General features: G+C 53.8%; 1 protein-coding gene and 1 long non-coding RNA gene across 3 annotated transcripts; both read right to left on the reverse strand.

Annotated features, from left to right (window-relative positions):
• Nucleotides 1–1,061: 1,061 nt before the first annotated feature.
• LOC308357713 lies at nt 1,062–9,569 on the reverse strand. Of its 2 annotated transcripts, none has more exons than XR_013968228.1 (3): nt 9,168–9,569; nt 7,736–7,814; nt 1,062–1,885 (listed from the first exon to the last, which is right to left on the reverse strand). It is a non-coding gene; the product is annotated as an uncharacterized lncRNA (long non-coding RNA). The 2 variants fall into 2 exon arrangements; XR_013968229.1 differs by having other exon boundaries at nt 7,736–7,901; nt 9,168–9,568.
• A 450-nt stretch (nt 9,570–10,019) lies between these two features.
• TRIM47 (tripartite motif containing 47) lies at nt 10,020–14,481 on the reverse strand. Its single transcript, XM_080825788.1, has 6 exons — nt 13,765–14,481; nt 12,602–12,697; nt 12,096–12,326; nt 11,715–11,913; nt 11,211–11,285; nt 10,020–10,939 (listed from the first exon to the last, which is right to left on the reverse strand). Exons 1-6 carry the CDS (start codon nt 14,464–14,466, stop codon nt 10,299–10,301), a joined length of 1,944 nt encoding a protein of 647 aa, XP_080681914.1. The 5' UTR covers nt 14,467–14,481; the 3' UTR covers nt 10,020–10,298.
• Nucleotides 14,482–24,125: the final 9,644 nt, after the last annotated feature.

Here is a 24,125-nt window from a genome sequence, read left to right on the forward strand (position 1 = left end):
TCCATCCGGTGGTAGAAGCAATTACAGCTTTTGGAGGCCTTGTTAAGAACTAAAATGCGCAATCATGAAAACAGGGTATACACAGCTGTAGCCATACTTAGGCCTCCTGACAGGAGAGGAAATGTGTTGAAGAGGAAGTCAGAGTGGAGATGAGCTAGCAGGCTTAGCTGGTTCCAGTGTCAATGTCCAACTTCTGCAAGTTCAATAAAAACATATGACTCAGGGGCGCCTGGGTGGCTCAGTGGGTTAAAGCCTCTGCCTTCGGCTCAGGTCATGATCTCAGGGTCCTGGGATCGAGCCCCCCCCTCCCCCACGGGTCAGGCTCTTTGCTCAGCACGGAGCCTGCTTCCTCCTCTCTCTGCCTGCCTCTCTGCCTACTTGTGATCTCTGTCAAATAAATAAATAACATCTTAAAAAAAAAAAACAAACAAACATATGACTCAGGGGTGCTTGGGTGGCTCAGTTGTTAGGCTCAGGTAATGATCTCAGCGCTCTGGGATGGAGCCCTGCATCGGGCTCCCTGCTCGGCAGGCGCCTGCTTGCCCCTCTCCCACTCCCCCTGCTTGTGTTCCCTCTCTTGCTGTGTCTCTCTCTGTCAAATAAATAAATAAAATCTTTAAAAATATATATATACACATATATATATGACTCTGGGGCGCCAGGCTGGCTTAGGAGAGCACGCGACTCTTGGTCTCGGGGTTGTGAGTTTGAGCCCCACGTTGAGTGTGGAGATTACCTAAAAATAAAATCTTAAAAAACAAAAAGAAAATCTTAAAAAATAATAATAGTAAAATTAAAATATATGACCACGTGAACACATTGTTAGAGTTACTCCCAGCTGTGAATTGGGCAGTGGTTTCCAGCACCCATGCCGAGGGGCTCAAGGGCAGTTCATTGCTGAACTAAGGCACTGGCAAAGGGCCCCATCTGAGCCCAGGGCTCAGACCTCAGACCTCTCCTGCCTTGGAATCCGCACAGGCTCTGCGTGTTTCCAGAAATGGTCACTTTTTGCTGAGTTGTAATCGTTCCTATTCTCCAGAGGGAAGCTTTTTTTTTTTTTTAAAGACTTTATTTATTTATTTGACAGAGAGAGAGCACAAGGAGGAAGAGAGGCAGGCAGGGGTGGGGGTGGGGGAAGCAGGCTCCCTGCTGAGCAGGGAGCCCAATGCGGGGCTCCAGCCCAGGACCCTGAGGTCATGACCTGAGCCAAAGGCAGAGGCTTAACCCACTGAGCCACCCAGGCGCCCCCCTAGACCAACTTCGGGACAATTTTTATTTTAGATTTTGATGTACTCTGCCATTTTCTAGTTTAGTTTGTCATTTGAAAAATTGCTAATTGTTATGAACTAAATTGATTTTGCCACCTCCAGCCTGAAAACCTCTGTTCCAGGAGAAAGGCTAAGGTGGGGGGGGGGGATAGGAGAGGGAGAGAAGGGAAGGGAAGGTTGGAGTTGAGGCTAGCACCACTCCACCATGGGGACCTGCATCCACCCAGCATCTAAAGCTGATACTGTCTCATATTTAGGGTTCCCGAATCGATAAGCTAAAGGGCTGTATCCGTGTGCTGTAGGTAAGTGCCGGCCTCTTCGTGTGGCCCAGGAGTTGTGTGGATATTACCTCCTTTCTCCAGTCTTCATGTGGTAGCTGACTCAAAGACCCAGAGCCATCTTCCCATCTCTTAGCCAAGAGGGCCGGCAAGCCTTCTGGATCCCGGGGCGGGCTTATGGGTTCTCTAGCGGGATGTCCTCCGTGCTGGCTGGGCACAGAAGTGGCCACCTCCTTCGAAGACAGAAAGGCCCACAGTGTGCAGCTGGGGCTGTAGGGCTGGACCGGGGTCAGTGGCTGGACCGGGGTCAGTGGCTGGACCTAGAAAGGGGACGGGGTGCTTCGCAGAGCCCAGAGACAGGAGCAGAGTTCGAGGGATTCTCCAGGGGTAGGGCCCCTGCCCTGCTCCCATCCAGCAATCCCAGGAGGTGGGGTGTGGCTGTTGGGAGTAGGGGGGGCCGAATGCCAAGAACTGTGGTTTGGGGTTGTGTGAAAGGGTCCAGTCAAGAGGCAGAAACCAGGGGCGCCTGGGTGGCTCAGTGGGTTAAAGCCTCTGCCTTCGGCTCGGGTCATGATCCTAGAGTCCTGGGATCGAGCCCCACATCGGGCTCTCTGCTCAGCAGGGAGCCTGCTTCCTCCTCTCTCTCTGCCTACTTGTGATCTCTGTCTGTCAAATAAATAAATAAAATCTTTAAAAAAAAAAAAAAAAAAAAAAAAAAAAAAGAGGCAGAAACCACAGTGGCTATTGGACCTGGGAGCGTTTACTGTAGAGAATTAAAATAAAGCTACGGTAATGGAAAAGGTGAAGGAACCCAGAAGTGTGAGAAGCTGCCACCACCAGGGGAAGACTTCCGGGGATGGGGGCGGAGCTGGGAGCCCCACCTTCCAGCCCAGCAAGCTCTCTAGTGCCCCCTGGTGGCCGAGCCTGGCAGGGAGCCGCCAGCGGTGGCCCCTCGACCCCAGCATCTGGAAGCCGGATGTAATGAGTGAGTGTTATGGGTCGAATTGGGTCGAATTGTGTCCTCCCCAAATTCATATGTTGACATCCTAACCCCTAGTACCTCCGAATGTGACCTTAAATGGAAGTAGGCGTGTTGCTGATGTAATTAATAAGAATGAGGTCATTGGGGGGGGCCTCATCCAATACGACTAGTGTCCTTATGAAAAAGGAGAGAGTTGGACACAGTCAGGCACACAGGGAGAAGGCCAAGGCCATGAAGGCAGAGATCTACAAGCCAAGGATTGCCACATGTTGTCAGCAGACGGTCGGAAGCTAAGGGCCTGGTACCGGTTCTCCCTCACAGTCTCAGACAGGACGAAATCTGCCAAGACCTTGATTTCAAACTCTGGCTTTCAGAACTCCAAGACTAGTTCAGAACTCCGAGAATCGTTTCTGTCATTCAAGCCACCTACTTTGTCGTCCTTTGTTATGACAGCTCTAGAGGACTGCGACAGTGGGTTTGGAGCAGAAGGACAACAGCTGGGCACGATCCCCAAACCTCGCTGGGCCCGGGGGAGAGAAGGCGCACCATACAAGGACCCTTGGGCCCAGACAATGGGCATCTCAGCAGCGGCCCCTGTGGAAAGAAGATTCTCAACCCCCAGAGTAGCTCTGCTGGCTCGTGGCACCGTGTAAACCCCAGATGACTGTTCTACCAAGGATCCCTGCCACCCCTGCGAACGTCCCTGAGGTTGAATATCTGACCCCCCTCCTGACAAAGGGCAGCTCTTTGCGACGTTGGAGGGGCAGACACCACGTCAGGCCTGGGTGATGTGGACGAGCTATTTCGGGCCACGTCATTTTGACTGGGTCTTTCAGTGACGCCTGTTCCTTGCTCCTCCATCGGGAGGCAGAGCCAGCGCACGTCTGGGGCTATTTCTGGTTGCTATGGAGATGAGCCCCACCCCAAGTTCCCAGCCCAGACCTCCAGGCTCCGTCAAGTTCAATGTCCCCAGAGGCAGCTGCACGGTCTGTTGCAGACGTTCCTGCTGCGCGAGTGTTTGCGCAAACCTCCCGCTGCCTGTTTCCACTTCTGTGCCTCCCAAACCCCAGAGAGCCAGAAGGACGTGGGCGTCACCTCTGAAGGTGTCCCCACCACAGCACTGAGGAGCCACCCCTCCGATGGAGGGGTCTCAGGGAGAAGGGAGACCGGGAGAGGCTGTCCTGGATGTGGGCCCCTCCCTGCTTGTCTGGATGCTCCTTCCCAGAGGCTGGGGTGGGCTCCTCTTTCTGGAAAGACGCAAGGTGGGGGCAGCCTTCGTCCTTCTCGTCCACTTTTCCCTCCTGAAACCCACTTCTCACCTAAACAACAGAGTGACTCTAGACTTTCAAGTCTGATCGTACTGTTTCCCCATGTGACACCCTGCTCTCAGGAAAAGTCCAGAATCCTGAGCAGGCTCTGCCCAGCCAGACCTGGCTTGTCCACCCCATGCTGTTCCCCGTCCTCACTGTCCTCCCACCCCGCAGTGGGAGCACTCCGGCCAGGCCCCGCCCTGTTTGTCCTTGGCCAGCTGGCCTTGGCTCTCCATCCAGGAGGTCACCCTTGGAAATGCACCCCGACTCTAGCAGGGTCCCTTCTCCAGGCCACCTTTTCTTTTTTGCCATCTCTGGGAAATGTGGGGTTGGTTTTTTTTTTTTAAGATTTTTTTTTTTAAGATTTTATTTATTTATTTGTTAGAGAGAGAGAGAGAGCACAAGCACAGGCAGACAGAATGGCAGACAGAGGCAGAGGGAGAAGCAGGCTCCCTGCTGAGCAAGGAGCCCGACGTGGGACTCGATCTCAGGACGCTGGGATCATGACCTAAGCCGAAGGCAGACACTTAACCCACTGAGCCACCCAGGCGCCCCCCCCCTTTTTTTTTAATTTATTTATTTGACAGACAGAGATCACAAGTAGGCAGAGAGGCAGGCAGAGAGAGAGGAGGAAGCAGGCTCCCTGTCGAGCAGAGAGCCCGATGTGGGGCTCGATCCCAGGACCCTGGAATCATGACCTGAGCCGAAGGCAGAGGCTTTAACCCACTGAGCCACCCAGGCACCCCGGAAATGTGGGTTTTGTTTTGTTTTGTTTTGTTTTATTGTGGTGGAGAGGAGACAAAACTTTTCCTCTGGCTTCTTGGGGTCTCTAGTGGGACCTGAGAATTAAGTCAACATCAGACAGATTAACAGGAGAAAAGCAGACAGATTTTATGTTCATATGTACCCAGGAGCCTTTGTGGGAAAAACAAGACCCCAAAATGTAGGCCTAAGTGCTTATACGAGAGGTTGCACAAAGAGGAGTAATTGTGGAGAAGAAGGCTTGAGGAAGTTGTTTTAACAGGGCTGATTTGTACAGATGTCTCTAGACCTCAACATCCCCTCTCTGGTGATAAGAACACCCTTTTCCAACTGGCGTGGGGAGGCCATTTTCACGTGGGAATTTTATCTCCTATTTTCAGGAAGAAAAGGGGGAGGCCAGAAGGCCCTTCCTGTGTCTGTTGTCTTTCAAGTCTCTCTCGCACAGGAGACAGGTTCTGAACCCCCTCCGCAGTAAGATACACATCACATAAAGCATACTCTTTGGGGGCGTCTGGCTGGCTGTCAGGAGATCATGGGACTCTTGCTTTCGGGGTCATGAGTTCGAGCCTCAGACTGGAGGCACAGTTTACTTAAAAGAAATGAATTGTTTTAGTATTTATTTATCTATTTATTTGAGAGAGAGAGAAAGAGCACAAGCAGGGGGAGGGGCAGAAGGGGAGGGAGAAGCAGGCTCCCCACTGAGCAGGGAGCCCGACTGACTGACTTGGGGCTCCATCCCAGGACCCTGGGATCATGACCTGAACCGAAGGCAGAGGCTTAACCCACTGAGCCAGCCAGGCACCCCTGTTTTAATCTTGTCAAGGGTAGAGTTTGGTGTCATTAAGTGCCTTGTCGTGAGACCGCTGTCACCACCTCCAGATCTTTGTCATCGTCCCAAACTGAAATTCTATCCCCACTAAAAGCTAACTGTCTAGCCCCCTCCTTCCCCAGCTGCTGGTACCGACCATCCTCCTTTTTGTCTCTGAATTTGTCTAGTGTAGGAAACTCATATAAATAGAGTCATACGAGATCTATCTTTTTTGCCTTTGGCTTGTTTTACTTAGTGTAATGGCTTCGAGGTCCATCCATGTGGGAGTAGGTATCAGGGTATCATCCCTTTCTGAGGCTGAGTAATAGTCCGTTATATGTAAATACCACATTTGGTTTATCTGTTCCTCCGCTGGTGGACATTTGAGTTGCTTCTACCATCTGGCTGCCGTGAATAACTGCGAGGAACATGGGTGTCGAAGTATCTGGTCAAGTTTCTGTGTTCAGTGCCCTTGAGTATCTTCCAAAGGCCGGTCTCAGCCCTCGGGCAACAATTATCCTGTAGCCCTTTGTGAGGTCCCATGAGGGCATGCCTATTTAGGTCCCTTATACCTGTATCCTTAGCACCGAGCACAGTGCCCCACACTGAATAAATATTGTTAAATGAGTGAGTGAAAGTTTCCAGTCTTAGTGAGTGGATGTAATGTAGTGTCCTGGCGAACGAAGGTCTGGACTCATTCCAGCTCCTGAAGAACACATCTGGAGATCTCCCAAGGATTGACAAATCCTCCAAGAGTACTGGTTTTGCTCAATTATTCTGGAGAATAATAACAAAAGCAACAACACTTCTTGAAAACTCACTCTGGAGGCTCCTGGGTGGCTCAGCCAGTGAAGCGTCTGCCTTCAGCTCCAGTCATGATCTGGGGAGTCCTGGGCTGGAGCCCCATATCGGGCTCCCTGCCCAGCAGGGAGTCTGCTTCCCCTCCCAACCCCGCCTACTTGTGATCTCTCTCTCTCTCTCTCTCTCTCAAATAAATAAATAAATAAAATCTTAAAAAAGAAAGAAAGGAAAGAAAACTCACTTTGTGCCAGGACTTGTGCCAACCACATCACCTAAATTATCTCTTTCAATCTTCGAAACAATGCTGTGCCGTTCCACTCTTATCCTGTCCCACCACGGAGGAAACCCAGGCATGGAGGGGCTCAGAACCTGCCCAAAGCTTACGGCCAGGAAACGGCGGAAGAGGAATTTTTAGCCAAAACTTTCTGATTCCAAAACTCACACCCAAAAACACTCTCCACTGCTGGGGCAGAAAAGCGTTGCTTTTTATATTAAAGCAAAATGGGAGTTCTTATGGAATAAAATTCAGAGTCTGAATGTCTTTTAAAGATCAGGTACACAGGGTACCAAAGCCTATTTCCCGCCTGCCTCAGTGCTCTGTGCCATGGATCTCTGAACCTGGGTCACCCCAACTCCTCCGAGGGCCCTGGGGAAGGAGGTGGAGGGTTCCACCCTGGGTGAAGCCCATGACAACCTCCTAAGGGGCTCCTGCAGTTCCTAGACTCTTCTGGAAGGTGTGACTGTGTAGCAAGGAAGTGGCCTACATCCCACTTTTTGCATGGTAGCATGTAATGGGAAAGCGTGTGTCATATGTGGGGCTGAATGGGCTGCAGACCCTGCAGCCAGAAGCCACCTACCCCACTGCAGGACCTTTAGCACCAGCCCACAGGGCCATTGGCCGCTCTCAGCCCCGCCCAGTCCAGCCCTGTCTTCCTGGCCAGGCCCTCCCGGCTTAGCCACAGTCTGGGTCCAGCCTCCCCCTGAGCCTGGGAGGAGGGGAGTGTGAAGGAAGACTCGTCTGTGAGGGACGAGTAGGGAGGGGAGGGGATCGGGGCCACTTTCCTCCTGGAGTGTGTGTGTGTGGGGCAAGTGCTAACAGAGGAGGATACAGGACCGCGCCTGCCCAGCCAGAGCGGTGCTTAAGGCCACAGCTCAGTCCGTTGTTGGGAGCTCTGGAGCTCATTTTCCCACAGAGACAAAGCCCAAGTGGAGGTTGGCTCCCCGCCTGGCCCAAAGGAGCCAGATTTAGCTAATAGCAACACAGTCTCTCCACCATTGTGTGTGACCAGCAGGGGCTGCGGGGGTGGGGTGGGGTGGGTGGCTCTGGCCGAGGCTCAGGCAGGAGCCTGGAGACCACAGGCTCTCGGGGCAGCTCTGCCAAGGGCTCTGGTGGCCGTGGGAACTGGGGTGCGGTGGAGGGCCGTTCTTACACAGGCAACACTGCAGGGAAGCTGGGTGTGTGCGTGCGTGCATGCGTGTGTGTGTGTGTGTGTGTGTGTGTTTAGATTTCTAGGCACAGGGCTTACCTAAGCCGTGGAATGTGGAGCTGATGTCCAGGACGGGGTGGACCCAGGGCAGCTCCAGCACGGCCCCGTGCCTCAGTTTCTTCATCCGGAAAATGAAAGCGGTAGAAGGTTTGGATTAGATGGCTGGTTTTCTAATATTTTTTTCTTTTCTTCTAAGATTTTATGTCTAGGAGGCATAGAAAGAGAGCACAAGTAAGCAGAGCGGCAGACAGAGGGAGAGAGAGAAGCAGGCTCTCCGATGAGCAGAGAGCCCGATGTGGGGCTCGATCCTAAGACCCTGGAATCAGGACCCGAGCCAAAGGCAGATGCTTCACTGGCTGAGCCACCCAGGCGCCCTTAATATTTATTTTTTTTTATTTGTTATTTTAGATTTTATTTGTTTATTTGACAGAAAGAGAGATCACAAGTAGGCAGAGAGACAGGTAGAGAGAGGGGGGGAAGCAGGCTCCCTGCTGAGCAGAGAGCCCGATGTGGGGCTCTATCCTAGGACCCTGGGATCATGACCTGAACCGAAGGCAGAGGCTTAACCCACTGAGCCACCCAGGCGCCCCTATTTTTTTCTTTTATACACTTTCTCTTTTTGCCGGCAATCTGGATGAAGCATGAACCGCCTCCTCTGCCAGCCCGCCCTGCCTCAGTGTACCTCCTTGGAGCCTGAGATCTTCTCCAAGCATCTCTCACACACACCGTCCCGCCTGCTCTAGCATTATCCCAGAGTCACCAAGCAAGGGCAGGGTTGAGGAGAACGCCCCAGGTTGGAGACAACGCTGAAAGCCGGAGTCCGGCCCAGATGGCCCATTGCTAGCTGTGCAGCCCTCGTGAGCCCGTCTCCTGCTCTGAGCTCTAAAGCTGTGGTCGCTGGGATTTGGCCTTACGATGCACGAGGTTCCATGAGCTCTGGAAGCCCGGGATCATTCTGCAAGTGGCAGGGACCGCCATGGCTCCAGGCTTGGCTAGTCGGGGCCGAATTCCAACCAGGGGCCCCCTCTGTCTAGCTCACGTTCCGTGACGTGCCAGGGCCCTGCAAAGCCAGGGACCCGAGGTTCTTTACAAAGGGAGCGTGTGGGGCAGGAAGTGCCAAGCAGTGGGAGAAAGGGCTGACACCCAGCAGAGGTTGGGGCCGTTGGGGAGGGGGGGGTGGTGCTCTGTGGAAGGTGGGAGACTTGCTGCAGGTGACGGGACTCTAGCAGGCCCCCGTCGGTCCATGTGAGTGATGGTGACAGGAGCCGCCTTCCCCATTCTGGAGAGCTGGGGGCCCTGGCTGCCAAGGAAACCGTTTTGAAAACACAAAGCACCAGGAGCAAGGAGGCCCCGCCCGGAAAAACAACATCCTGGCTGCTGGGGCCAAGGCAGAGCTCTGAGGAGGGGCTATTTTTAGCAGCCCAGGCAGGGGAGGACTTGTATGGCCTTGCTGTCTGGCTGCATAACTCACCCATTGTCCCGTCTGACCTTGGGCTAGCGACGGAGAGGCCTCTGTCTGTCCCTGTCCTCCAGGCCCGGACGTCTCGAGGGGGCTCCTGGGCCACAGAGAACCCAGGGACCAGGACTGGCCTGGAAACACTCTGGCTGTGTAGCCTCCGGGGTGGGCACCCCAGGCCAGGCTGCGGGCCCTGGGGCAGCAGGGGGCGCCGGGCCTTCTTGGGAGAGAAGCAAAGGCTCTGCTGGGGCGCAGGGCCCGGGGGGTCCCCTGCGTGGAGCCCCGTTCCAGCTGCGTGGCTGGGTGTGGACACGGTGAGGCCCGCTCTGGAGGAAGAGGACATAGAACCCTTTCTTGGAGATATTCTCGCCTCCAGCCACACCCTGGGGCCTGCTCGGCCACAACCCTCCCCGACTGAGAAGGTGTGTGTGAGACAGACGCTGGAGCTCTCAAACTTTCTTGCCCACGCCCAGGAGTGGTGTCCTGCTCTGGGGTGGGGGCGGGGGGCGGTGTGCGGTCCACATTTAGCCTTGGACATGTACACCAGAAGGCAGGTCCAGGACTGGGCTGTGGCATCCAGGATGAAAATAGCTCACGGAGACAGGCCATGAGGCAAAGGCTCCGGCAGCCAGAACAAGTCGGGGGCTGGCCCCCTTGGGAGAAGCCACCTCCAGCTCCCCCAGCCCAGAACTGGGGAGTAGGGCTGCCCCAAAGAGCAGAGGCCTTTTTCCAGCCCTCTTCTCCTGGGCCAGGGCTCTCCCCCAACCTCCGTCCTCCGCCCCAGGAATCCTGGGACCTCCTGCCTTTCCAGACCAGCTCTCCAGAGATGAGATTTCTTGGTGCGTGGACAGAAGGATACAAAAAGGAGCCATTCATTCATCAAACATTTATTCAGAACCTACTGTATGCCAGGCACTGTCCCAGGAACCTGGAAAAGGTGGGGGGGGGGGCGGGTAGCCTGGCTCTGCCCCAGCTCTGGCTTTCTCTCCCAGAGACAAGGCCTGTGGGGGAACAGGGTCCAAGGGGCACTGGAAGGGGTCTGGCGGCCTCCTCGAGAGGCGGGAGGCCGAGTATATGGAAGGTGGGGGCCTCCAGGAACGAGAAGCCTGGGGCGGTGGGGGGCTGCGAGCTGCCTTCCGTCGGGCATCACCTCCTCTTCAACACGGAGATGCAGGACTTCTTGAGGGGCCCGATCTGCAGATGGGCGTCCACACTCTCCAGGAAGAAGGCGGGCTTGAGCCTGCGAGCGAAGAGTCCCGCGAAATGGCTGTCCAGGCGGCTCTGGAAGGGGTCGATGGGGGAGGCCAGGGAGCTGCTCCGGCGGGCCCGGGAGGCCTTCAGCCTCCGAAGAAGGCTCATCTTGCCGTCCCGCACGGCATAGAAGGCCAGGGCGCGGTCGGCGTACTCGAGGCAGATCCCGACGGTGGGCGAGAAGGGCTGGGGCAGGGGCGCCTCGAGCCCGTGGAACCAGACGGAGAAGCTGCGGCCGTTCCACTGCAGGCAGCAGGAGTGGGCGTTGCGGCCCAGCCGGCCCCGGTCGTAGGGCTCTTGCGGGGAGAAGTCTTCGGCCATGACCCCCACACTGACCCAGCCCTCGATGATCTCCACCTCCCAGTAGTAGGTGCCCCGGTCCAGGGCGCCCTCGCCCAGCACCTGCTCGCAGTGGGTGAAGCGGGTGGGTGACTCGGGGTAGTTGATGGGACACAGCACCCTCTTCACGCCTTTGGTCCCGAACAGCTGCAAGTACTTGTCTGCCGTGTCGCTGTCCAGGTCCACGATGTAGGCAACTGCTCCCGCGGAGGGGAGAGAGACGGGGGGCTCAGGCGCAGGCGCGGGCGGGACAGCCCCTCCCCCCGGTACCCCCCTCCCCAAACACAGTCTCTCGGCTCCTTAGCAACCAGCACGCCTCAGCCCCACCGGAGAGCACCCCGTGAGCGGACCCAGTTCGCCCTAAGGATGAGGGGGGTGGGAATCCAGGTCTTCTCGTGCCAGGGCTCAGCCCAGCAGCCTTGGGAGGGCCTGGTGCGAGCAGAAGGGAGAGCCCAGGTGGCCACTTACACTTGAGGAAGTAATCCCTGGGAGCCTCACTCTCGAGGCTGTTGGTGCTGTCGGGGTCTTGGGACTCGGCATCGACTGCAGAAGAGACAGTGGGGAGGGGTGCTCTCGAGTGGCCCGTGGCTGGGCAGGGGTGCAAGGCGCCCCTGTGACCCAAATCCCTCTCTCCTCCTTCCTCCCAGCCTGCACCCGAGACAGGCACACACGCCAATATAGCGCCCTATCTTCACCCGCAAGCCTGGTCCTCGGGGTCTGTCCCTGCTCCACCTCCTCCCCGCTCAGCCCCTCTGAAGTAGACGGCAGGGCAGGAGAAGCCCCCTCGACCCCTGAGGCTGTGGCCGAAGGGGCTGGACTGGTCATTACTGAGCTGTGGCTCCCCTCAGGAGTCGTGTCCCACCCTGCGCCCAGCGCACAGTTTCTGTCCTCCGTTCGTGAATGGGTCCTGGGCCTGGGGGCCTGTGCAGGGAGACTGGGGAAGGGTGAGTCACCGGGGGGGGGGCCACCCACCTTCTGTGCCCAGCTTCTGGAGCTCATCCTCGTCGCCGCCCAGCCCCTGCAGCTGCTCCCACTGGCTGGCACAGGCCACCGTCAGGGCGTCTCTCACCGCCCGCACAGCTTGGGAGGACTTGGTGAAGCTGAGCTCCCTCGGGGGACCGGGCCCAGGGCCACACCCCTCCTCCAGGGCCAGCCTCAGTGCCAGCAGCTCCTGTGCCGGATAAATGACTTTTAAGGCCTTGCTGGCAGCCGCTCCTTAGGCTGGGGGGGATAGGGCCGCTGGAAGGATGGCAGAGCCTCCCCGGGCCCGGCCCCCACCCCCCCTGCCTTCTCTCTCCATCCCTTGCCTGTCCCCGCTCTGCGCCCTCTCCGGCCCCTATGAGCTGCACTGACCTGCAGGAAGCTGACCGAGTCGGCCTCGGGGACCTGGCTGAGGTCGCGGCGCGCCCGGCTGAGCCTACTGCGCTGTTCCTCCTGCCGCCTCAGGTCACCCTGGGAGCGGCCCAGCATGGTGGCCTCCCCCTCCTCGATGAAGCCCAGCACCTCCGTCTGGAACCCCTGCAGGACGGCTGCGGCCTCGGTGAAGAGCCGGCACACCCTCTCCCGCTCTGCCAAGGCTGCGCTCTGCATGGGACGACACGGGACAAGGGTGAAGGCAAGAACAGCCCCATTCTTTCCAGACCCCCACCTTCCCACCCTGCCCTCTTGTGGGGACAGAAGGACCAGGCGGTCCTGTCCCTGATCCGTGCCCGCTCAGGGGAGCCGCTTGGGCTCAGCGGTGCTGCAGGCGGTGCCGGGAGCACAGGCTTCTTCGGAGAGGACCAGAGCACGTGGCCGACGCCCGTTGCCCAGAGCCCACCGCAGGACCGCACAGGCACAGGGTCAGCGTGGGGTCCGACCTTGATGAGGGCCACCGTGCGTCGGGACTGTGCGATGCCAGCGCCCAGCTCATCCATGCGGTCCTCCACGGCACTCAGGACTTTGGACTGCTCCGCCTGTGGGTGACACCATTAACTAACACGGGGCCGGCGGAGGCCATAGCCCTACCCCGGGCTACCAGGCCTCAGCAAGAGGGAAAAGAAGGATGACCCGAGAGTGGCATCTACGCATGGGGGGACTGGGAGTGGCCATGATGTCCCATAATAGGCCAGAGGTGCCTCAAGTCCAGGCAGGTGCCATTCCCAAGTGCCTGGCAGCACAGGCACTGTGGAGCACAGGCCGGCAGGCTTGTGGGCAGTCAGCCTCCCCGCTCTGACCAGTGGGCAAGTACAAGGCCATCCACGCTCCTTAACGCTGCTCCCATTCCCTGGAGAGCTCCCTTCAGTGAGGTAGAGGCAGAGAGAGTGGGGTAGGTGCGGCACAGAGGGCATTCAGCTGTCTTGGGGATCCCTGTCCCCAAAGAGCCTGTGTCCCCAATTTAGGCCTGAAAAATGGGGATTCCGGGCAAGTCCCCTGGGTCTTGTGAGTCACTGCTCCAGGCAGGAGAGACGGAAAATCCCAAGGCCAGCAGCGCCAAGACCGGGCTGGAGGCCAGAGGAAACTGGGGGCGGAGGTAGCTGACGGACTGCGAGCACATGCTCCCACCACGGGCCCCCGGACCAGCTGGACAAGAGCGGTCTGTATGCTCGGTCCACCCTCAGCCACACTCCCGTCGCCTGCCACACCCATCTCAACCCAATGCTTGAGCCCAGGCCAGATCTGAGCGGGAACCGGCAGGAACCCGGCCCGGCGCAACAGCCGCTCTCTGGCAGAATCAGCCGGCGGGGACCCCGCGGGCCTGACTCTGCTCTCCCTTGCCTTAGACCCCCATCGGCCCGGACCCCGGCTTGCCCTTCCAGTCCTTTTCGCGTTCTCTCTGGGCCCCTCCAAACCCCATTCCCATCTCGAGCCGCGATGTGGATGGATGACATTGTCAGTATTGGGAAGGACGGCAAAGAGTCTCAGGTTAGAGGAGGACATTAGGACCCTATCAGGAAAAGGGGTGGAGGCGGGGATCCCTGGGCCCTCGGCGGCCGCGCGGGGCCCCGACCCGCCCGGGCGCGCCCCCGGTGCCCGCGCCCACCTCCTGGAGCGCGCGCTCCTGCTCCAGCGGCACGAGCTCGTGGCCGCGGTGCTCCTGGGCGGCGCAGGCCTCGCACAGGCACACGCGCTCGACACGGCAGTAGCGCTCCAGCGGCCGCAGGTGGCGCGGGCACAGGCTCTCCTCCAGCCGGCGCAGCGGCGGCACCAGGCGGTGTCCGCGCAGCGCGGGGCTGCGCTCATGCGGGCCCAAGTGTGCCGAGCAGAAGGAGGCGAGGCAGGAGAGGCAAGAGAGCGCGGCAGGCAGGGCGGCGCCCTCGGGGCACGCGTCGCAGCGCACCGGCTCTTCGCCGCCCGGCCAGGACTCGGGCGCGCAGGGAGCCGAAAGCTCGGGGGCGCTGGGTGGCGCGCTGGGCGACGTGGGCTCCGGGGCCGGCGCTCCCGGACCCGGACCCGGACCCGGACCCGGACCCGGGCCGGGCCCGGGCGCGGAGCCCGAGCCCTGGCGGAGCTGCAGCAGCTCGGACAGCGTGTGGTTCTTGCGGAGCTGCAGGCCGTCGGGGAAGGGCTCCTGGCACAGTGGACAGCGGGCCGCGCCTCCGGGCCCGCCGGTGCCACCCGCACCGCGGTGCGGCCACAGCGCGCTCAGGCAGGCCAGGCAGAAGTTGTGGCCGCAGGGCAGCGTCACCGGCTCGCGGAGCGGCTCCAGGCAGATGGGGCAGCTGAAGGGCCCGCTGCCGTCCATAGCTCCGCGGCCGCGCGGGCACCGCCTGTTCTGCTCCCGCCCAGGGAGGGACCCTGCCCGCTCGCGCTGCGGCGCCGCCCCCTGGGACCGAGGCCAAGGGTCCAGCCCCCTTCCGTCCCCGGCTCGGACCGCCCCCAGCGCCGCAGACCCGCCTGCGGGTCTCCGTATGCCCGGCGCTGGCCCAGACTTCGCGGGGGGTCTTCGGCCCCGTGTGACCCCGAGGGGCTCCTGCACCACCGTCCCTGCTGGTCCAAGGGGAGCGCGGACGGCAGAGAGTGCGAGGCGGGCACACTGGAAGGAAGCTGGGAAGTTCACCCCTCCATCACCCTCAGTTTCCCCCCCAGCCGGGCCCGCACTCCAGAGGGGCCGGGCGTTCCCACCCGTCGCCACCGGGCCACTCCAGCCCCTTCGCGCTCCAGACCTCCCCGAGGCACTTTTTAGCAAAGCTTCTGAGCTGCTGCTGACTGCAGAGAAAATTAACCGCTGATGTGCGCGTGTTTTTGCCCCTTAGCGACTCTATTTACCCCTTGTGGGGAACTTGGGCTTTTCTAACCATGAAATGGGAAGTTGCTGTCACCCTCCAAGTCCCTCGTGTGAGGGAATATCGTTCCCCTTCACGGACCCCCCCCCCCCAGGCACTTGCGGTGTACCTGGGGCTGGGGGTATGGATTCCCCAAATGGAGGCATTTAAGGCTCATCCAGAGATGCACTTAATGTTGTTTAAAAAAATAAAAATGGCGGGATGCCTGGGTGGCTGAGCCGGGGAATCATCTGCCTTCCGCTCGGGTCAGGATCTCAGGGTCCTGGGATCGAGCCCCGCATCGGGCTCCCTCCTCGCCCCCTCCTGCTAGGCTGGAGTCCGCTTCTTCCTCTGCCACTCCTCTCTGCTCCTGCCCCGCTCTGTCGCTGGGTCGCTCTCTCTAGCGTATTCTCTCAAATAAATAAATAAAATACTAAAAAAAAAAAGAAAGAAAGAAAGATTTTTTTTTAAATTTATTTGTTAGAGAGAGAGAGTGAGCGAGCACAGGCAGACAGAGTGGTAGGCAGAGGCAGAGGGAGAAGCAGGCTCCCTGCCGAGCAAGGAGCCGGATGTGAGACTCGATCCCAGGACGCTGAGATCATGACCTGAACCGAAGGCAGCTGCTCAACCAACTGAGCCACCCAGGCGTCCCAAAAGAAAGATTTTTAAAAAATAAATAAAATGGCAGCAAAATAAAGTAGATTGGCTTATAACCCAAAGTATAAAATAAACATCCATGGGTTCATACTAATATAAATAAATGACCGGGTAAACAAATGAAGAAGCATAAGCAAATTTCCCATTGAGAAGATTGCAAAATAATTGTTGTGGATACTCTGAGTTGGAGCCAGATTTCCCACTCCTTTAATGCAGACTGTGCGTAGTGACCTTCTTCCAAAGGGAGCAAAAGAGTCACTTTACAGTGGTGAAGCCTGGCATGCATGACCCCAGCAGGGTGATCAAGGTCACCGTCAACAGTGATAGGTCACGTGGACAGTAAGTACCGAGGATGATACGGTCTCCCTCCCCCAAGCCCTTAGCCCAGTCTAATCAGGATCAAAACGCCACACAGGACTCCTGGGTGGCTCTGGGTCCTGGGATTGCTTCCCACCTCGTGCTCCCCTCTGTTCAGGGAGTCTTGCTTCTCCCTCTTCCTCTGCCCCTCCCCACCAGTGTGTGATTGCTCTCTCTGAATTAAATAAATAAAATCTTTTTTAAAAATAAAAATAGTGCTGGCTTTGGCAGCACATACACTAAAAGAATAAAAATAAAAAAATGTAGAAGACTCGAGACAACCCTTCCTTATCTGCCAGACTCCTGCTGATGAGAGTCCAAAGAGGAAGGAATAAAAGGGTGAGAGGAGGGCCATTTCATCCATAAGTGGGGCTTAACCTTTCTCATTGCCAGAGCCCTTCTTGAAGCTAGGTGCACTCCTTTCCAAAGGAATGCTTTTATTTATTTGTTTGTTTATTGATAAACAATTTTTATTTATTTATCAGAGAGAGAGAGAGAGAGAGAGCACAAGCAGGGGAAGCCGCCGATGCAGAAGGAGAGGCAGGACTCCATCCCAGCACCCTGGGATCATTGCCTGAGCCCGAGGCAGACGCTTCACCTACTGAGACACCCAGGCGACCCCAAAGTAATGCTTTTAAATGTACAAAGCAAAATGCATAGGATTTCGTGGAAACTGATTACACTGAAATACAGGTACAAAATATTAAGAAAATAAATTTGTGATTTCTGTGTTTCTTTTAACAACACCTGATGGAGGCCTAATAATTTATTTTTGAAATAGCGATGAACGTAAGTGATATTTCAGGTTCTGTGTGACCACGTAATGCGCTATGAAACTATCTGTAATTTCTCCTGGTGACAAGTCACAGAACTGCTAACTCCACTGTGGTATGTTCTCTCCGTTTGTAACAGAAAGAAATGCCAAATTTCAGTTTAGAGAAGTGAAAATACAGAGAATTTTCTCACCAAGACTCCCAGCTTAAGAATGTCTAATTTAGGGGCACCTGGGTGGCTCAGTGGGTTAAAGCCTCTGCCTTCAGCTCTGGTCATGGTCTCAGGGTCCTGGGATCGAGCCCCGCATCGGGCTCTCTGTTCAGCAGGGAGCCTGCTTTCCCCCCCTCTCTCTGCCTGCCTCTCTGCCTACTTGGGATCTCTGTTTGTCAAATAAATAAATAAAATCTTAAAAAAAAAAAAGAATGTCTAATTTAGAAAGATGCTATGCAGAGCCTCCTTCTGTCTTTCCTGGAAGGAGAGAAGAAAACGAAGATCCATGAAATATTAAATGAGGAGTGCAATCCGGGGGGACTCACTGGAAGAGGCGGGTGGATCCTGGAGGGCCCTGTGGAGGAAGGAGCATCTGAGCCGGGCTTTCACGGGTTGCTAGGATGCGGGCGTGCAGAAACTAGAGCGGGAAAAGTTCTTCCAGCTGAGGAGTAGCAGAGGGAACCGGCCTGGGTGTGCCCAGTTTGGCAGGAAGGCGGGTAATGAGTTCCATACGTTGGTTTCCACAGGGATCCCCACTTGCTCATGACTGTCACTTGTTTGCCAAGCCCCAGGATCAGTTGGGAGGCTCAGGCATAGCGCCTCCAAGCTCCAAGGCTCGGCAGGCAGGCTGCCCAGGCTCGCTGAGACCACAGACCCGCCTGGTTCTGGAGGGGGGAGGGGTGCCAGTTGGGCTGGGGCATGTACATGGACAAGTGCCAACCAGCCTCCGGCTTCCCAGCCCAGAGCCTGCCCAGGAAGATCTGTGTCCCTAGGAAAGTACAGAGCTGTGATTTGTCAAGACAGTGGTGTTTTTTTTTTTTCTTTAAAGATTTTATTCATTTATTTGACAGAGATTACAAGTAGGCAGAAAGGCAGGCAGAGAGAGAGGGGGAAGCAGTGTCCCCACTGAGCGGAGAGCCCGATGCCGGGCTTGATCCCAGGACCCTGAGATCATGACCCGAGCCGAAGGCAGAGGCTTTTACCCACTGAGCCACGCAGGCGCCCCCCCATCATCGTAGCTTTAAGGTTGCCCAACATATTCATTCTCTTTTTGGAATGAATTGGCTCTTAAGAGGAGAAGGTAATGCATTTTTGAGGTCTGTAGGAGCATGCTCACACCTGCATCTCACTCTGCCTTTGCAAGAACTATGTCTTGAAGGATGAGAAATGGAATTCGGACAGGTTACGTATCTTGCCAGAGGTCACACAACTCATCCAGAGGAGACAGAATTTAAACCCAGAAAGTGGAACCTGAAAATAATCCTAAACCTCATATATGAACCTGTCTACAGTACAGGGCTGCAGTATTGCTTGAAAGGGAATAAAAAAAGGTCAGACTGAAGCAAAAACAAGCAAAAGCCACCCAGCAAACGGGAGTCATGAGCAAGCCATTCCCAGCCTCGCTCGCGTCAGTGAAATTGACATGGGACCCAAGCCATGTCCCAAAGTAACACTGAATGGTTTTGATGTATTTTTCTTTTTAAGTTTATTTATTTATTTATTTTTAGTAATCTCTACACCCAACGTGGGGATCGAACTCATGACCCCAAGATTAAGAGTCGCATGCTTGGGGCGCCTGGGTCGCTCAGTGGGTTAAGCCTCTGCCTTCAGCTTGGGTCATGATCTCAGAGTCCTGGGATCGAGCCCCGCATCAGGCTCTCTGCTCAGCAGCGAGCCTGCTTCCTCCTCTCTCTCTGCCTGTCTCTCTGCCTACTTGTGATCTCTGTCAAATAAATAAATAAAATCTTAAAAAAAAAAAAAAAAGAGTCGCATGCTCTTCAAACTGAGCCAGCCAGGCACCCCGTTTTGATTTGTATTCATTTCAAAATAATAGAATTTAAAAAGTAATTAAAGTTTTTAAAATTTAAACTCAATTAATTAACATATAGTCAGTGTATTATTAGTTTCAGAGGTAGAGTTCAGTGATTCATCAGCTGTATGTAACACCCAGTGCTCATTACATCATGGGCCGTCCTTAGTGCCCATCACCCGTCACCCCATCCCCCCAGCAGCAACCCTCAGTTTGTTTCTTATGATTAAGAGTCTCTTACGTTTTGTCTCCTTCTCTGATTTCCTCTTGTTCTGTTTCCCTCTCTTCCCCTATGCTCCTGTTTTGTTTCTTAAATTCCACATGAGTGAAATCATATTGTTTTTCTGATTGAATTATTTCGCTTAGCATAATACCCTCTGGTTCCATCCACGTCATTGGAAGTGGCAAGATTTTTCATTTTTTTGGTGGTTGAGGAATATTCCATTGTATGTATATACCCCATCTTCTTTAGCCATTCACCTGTTGATGGACATCTGGGCTCTTTCCATAGTTCGGCTATTGTGGACATTGCTACTGTAAACATTGGGATGCAGGTGCCCCTTCGGATCACTACAGTTATGTTTTTGGGGTTAAATATGTAGTAGTGCAATTGCTGGGTTGCAGGGTAACTCTATTTTCAACTTTTTGAGGAATCTCCATGCTGTTTTCCAGAGAGGCTGCACCAGCTTGCATTTCTACCAACAGTGTAAGAGAGTCCTTGCCAACATCTGTCGTTTCCTGACTTGTTAATACTTTACTACTTTTGGCCATTCTGACTGGTGTGAGGTGGGATCTCATTGTGACTTGTATTTCCCTGATGCCAAGGGACGTTGAGTATTTTTTCACGTGTCTGTTGGCCATTTGTATGTCTTCTTTGGAGAAATGTCTGTTCACGTCTTCTACCCATTTCTTGGTTGCATTATCTGTTCTTTGGGTGTCGAGTTTGATAAGTTCTTTATAGATTTTGAATACTAGCCCTTTATCTAATAAGACATTTGCAAATATCTTCTCCCATTCTGTCAGCTGTCTTTTGGTCTTGTTGACTGTTTCCTTTGTTGTGCAAAAGCTTTTTTTTTTTTTTAAAGATTTTATTTATTTATTTGACAGACAGATCACAAGTAGGCAGAGAGGCAGGCAGAGAGAGAAGGGAGGAAGCAGGCTCCCTGCTGAGCAGAGAGCCCGATGCCCGAGGAGCTCGATCCCAGGATGCCGGGATCATGACCCGAGCCGAAGGCAGCGGCTTTAACCCACTGAGCCACCCAGGCGCCCCGCCTTTTTTTTTTTTTTTAAGATTTTATTTATTTGACAGACAGAGATCACAAGTAGGCAGAGAGGCAGGCAGAGAGAGAGGGAAGGAAGCAGGCTCTCTGATGAGGAGCTCGATCCCAGGACCCTGTGATCATGACCTGAGCCGAAGGCAGAGGCTTTAACCCACTGAGCCACCCAGGCGTCCCTGTGCAAAAGCTTTTTATCTTTTTTTTTTTTAAAGATTTTATTTATTTATTTGACAGAGAGAGAAACAGAGAGAGAGGGAACACAAGCAGAGGGAGTGGGAGAGGGAGAAGCAGGCTTCCCGCTGAGCAGGGAGTCCAATGCGTGGCTGGATCCCAGGACCCTGGGATCATGACCTGCGCCGAAGGCAGACGCTTAATGACTGAGCCACCCAGGCGCCCCAAAAGCTTTTTTTCTTTTTAAAAGATTTTATTTATTTATTTGACAGACAGAGATCACAAGTAGTCAGAGAGGCAGGCAGAGAGAGAGGAGGAAGCAGGCTCCCCGCGGAGCAGAGAGCCCGATGTGGAGCTTGATCCCAGGACCCTGAGATCATGACCTGAGCCAAAGTCAGAGGCTTAACCCACTGAGCCACCCAGGTGCCCCCGCCCCAAAAGCTTTTTATCTTGAAGTCCCAATAGTTCATTTTGCCTTTGTTTCCCTTGCCTTTGGAGACATGTCTAGCGGCGGCGGCGGTCACAGAGGTTGCTGCCTGTGTTCTCCTCTAGGATTTTGATAGATTCCTGTCTCACATTTAGGTCTTTCATTGTTTTGAGGCTATTTTTGTGTATGGTATAAGAAAATGGTCCATTTCCTTCTTCTGCATGTAGCTGTCCAATTTTCCAACATCATTTGTTGAAGAGACTGTCTTTTTCCATTGGACGTTCTTTCCTGCTTTGTCGAAGATTAGTTGACCATAGAGTTGAGGGTTCATTTCTGGATTCTCTATTTTGTCCCCCTGATCTATGTGTCTGCTTTTGGGTCAGTACCAGGCTGCCTTGATGATTACAGCTTTGTCATAGAACTTGAAGTCTGGAATTGTGATGCCATCAGGTTTGGTTTTCTTTTTCTACATTCCTGTGACTATTCGGTGTCTTTTCTGGGTTCATACAAATTTTAGGATTATTTGTTCCAGCTCTGTGAAAAATGTTGGTGTTATTTTGATAGTAATGTGCAGATTGCTCTGGGTGGCATAAACATTTTAACAATATTTGTTCTTCCAATCCATGAGCATGGAACTTTTTTCCATTTCTTCGTGTCTTCCTCAATTTCTTTCATGAGTGCTCGATAGCTTTCAGAGTACATATCCTTTCCCTCTTTGGTTATTCCTAGATATCTTATGGTTTTTGGTGCAATTGTAAATGGGATTGACTCCTTAATTTCTTTCTTCTGTCTCATTGTTAGTATATAGAAATATAACCGATTTCTGTGCCTTGACTTAATCTCCTGCCATGTCGCTGAATTCCTGTATGAGTTCTAGCAATTTTGGGGGGGAGTCTTTTGGGTTTTTCACATAGAGCATCATGTCATCTGCGAAGAGAGTTTGACTTCTTTGCTGATTTGGGTGTCTTTTATTTCTTTTTGTTAACTGATTGCTAAGGCTAGGTCTTCTAGTACAATGTTGGACAACAGGGGTGAGAGTGGACATCCCTGTCCTGTTCCTGCCCTTAGGGGAAAAGCTCTGTTTTTTTTTCCCATTGAGAATTTCGCTGTGGGCTTTTGTATATGGCTTTTATGATATTGAGGTATGTTCTCTCTATCCCTACACTGTGAAGAGTTTTATCAAGAAAGTATCCTGTACTTTGTCAAAATTTTTTTTCTGCATCTCTTGGAAGGATCATACAGTTCTTGTCCTTCCATTTATTAACACAGCGTATCACAATGATTGATTTGTGGATGGTGAACCCCCCTTGCAGCCCAGGAATAAATCCCTCTTGGTTGTGGTGAATACTCTTTTTAACATACTGTTGGATCCTACTGGCTAGTTTCTTGGTGAGAATTTTTGCATCCGTGTTCATCAAGAATATTGGTTTGTAATTCTTCCTGGTGGGGTTTGGGATTGAGGTCTGATTTTGTCTGGTTCTGGGATCAAGATAATGCTGTCCTCATAGAAAGAGTCTGGAAGTTTCCCTTCCATTTCTTTTCTTTTCTTTTCTTTCTTTTTTTTTTTGGAACAACTTCGGAAGAATAGGTGTTACTTCTTCTTTAAATGTTGGGTAGAATTCCCCTGGGAAGCTGTCTGTCTCTTGTTTGTTTGGAGATTTTGATAACTGCTTCCGTTTCCTTGCTGGTTATGGGTCTGTTCAGGTTTTCTATTTCTTCCTGTTTCAGTTTGGGTAGTTCAGTTTCTAGGAATGCATCCATTTCTTCCGGATTGCCGAATTTGCTGGCATAGAGTTGCTCATAACATGTTCTTATAATTGTCTTTCTTCAGTGTTGGTTGTGATCTCTCCTCTTTTATTCATGATTTTATTTATTTGGGTCTTTTTTCTTTTTGATAAGTCTGGCCAGGGGGTCAGCAATCTTATTATTTTTTTCCAAGAACCAACTCCTAGTTTCGTTGATTTTGTTCTACCGTTCTTTTCGTTTCTATTTCATTGATTTCTACTCTAATCTTTACTCTCTTCTCCTGCTGGGGTTAGGCTTTATTTGCTGTACTGTCTCCAAAAAGTAAACAATTTTATGAGCCTTGTAACAAAAGCTGGCAGTTCTGTGTCCCACCTGCTCCAGATGCTTGCTCCCGTGACCGCCAGCTTCAACATCTTACCTGTTACTTTTAGCATTTCGCGCCTCATCCGCAAAGCACGTGCTCGTAAGCCTTGAAAATCCTGGTGGATGTTCATGCTCAAGTTTCTGGAGACTTCAGTTCTTTACCACTTCTCTTCTGTGTTGAACGCCCTGTTGCTTGCGTCCCAGGTCTTCCTTCCCCTTCATTGGCTTTACTTCTTTACTTTGGAAAAGCACATCTTCTGGGAGCTTCCTGAGAATGGATTTGAAAGTGCCTGCAAAGGTCTTTGTTCAAGCTCTGACACTCTTTGGCTGGGCATGGAATTCTAGAATGGAAATCCTTTGTCCTCGGAAGCCTGGCTCCATAGTCTTCTAGCTTCCTGTCCCATGTTACTCGAAGCCACATCTCCTACAGTCGCTACGCTGTTCCCTCCCATCCCTTCCTGCCTGGGGAACAGCAAGCTCCAACCCAACTCCCTCAACTCCCCTGGCACCTGAGGCGTCTTTTAAAATCTCTCCTGTCCCCTTGCCCTGCCTGGGTGTGCCCATCCTCCTGATTCGGCCTCACAGAAGCCCAGATACTAGAGGGGCGGGGCAGAGATTTTGGAAACACCCACAGGCTAATCAAATCCCCCTCACAAATATTACACCCAAAAATCCATGCTCTTTTTTTCCCCTCCCAATGTGTTTTTCCTGGAGGGGAGACAGACTTCTGGCAGAATTGGGTGGACTGAGGGCATTTCATTCAAAGCAGCTTTCCAATAATTTACAAATGCCTGCCCCATGCCTACTTGAAAAGCACAGTCTACAAAAAGGCCAGCAGCATCTCATCTCAAAATAAGGTCAACAGTCACAATAAGGAACATTCCTACAGAACAATATGGAAGGACTGACGGCCTAATAACATGTAGTATCATAGAACGAAGACCCCAAACCCTGCCCACCACAGCAGAGGGGGCTCTCTTCCTTTGCCTTCCCCTTTCAGAGTGTGGGAGCAGCCTGTCGCACATGCATGCTGGGGCTTTGGGCTGGGGGGTGGGTTGGGGGCGGTGATGGTCAGAATCTGTACATGGCGAGAGCCAGCAATGCCGGCCACTGGGCCAGCCCAATCCTGCTTCCTTCCCTGCTGGGTCTCTCAGCCACTGTCGGCCCAGCTGCGCAGCAAGGTGACTGTCTACTGTCACTCGGTCAGGTTGCACATTGCGAGAGCCCCCTCCCCATGTCTGGGGAGTCCCCAACTTCGGAGTCCTCCTCGAAGCTTGTTGCCCGGGCTGTACTGACCAGAGGCCTGGCCCCGCCCTTGAATAGAGAGCCAAACGCTGGGGAGGCACC

The sequence above is a fragment of the Martes martes genome (assembly GCF_963455335.1).
Source record: "Martes martes genome assembly, chromosome: 16".
Taxonomy (NCBI): domain Eukaryota; kingdom Metazoa; phylum Chordata; class Mammalia; order Carnivora; family Mustelidae; genus Martes; species Martes martes.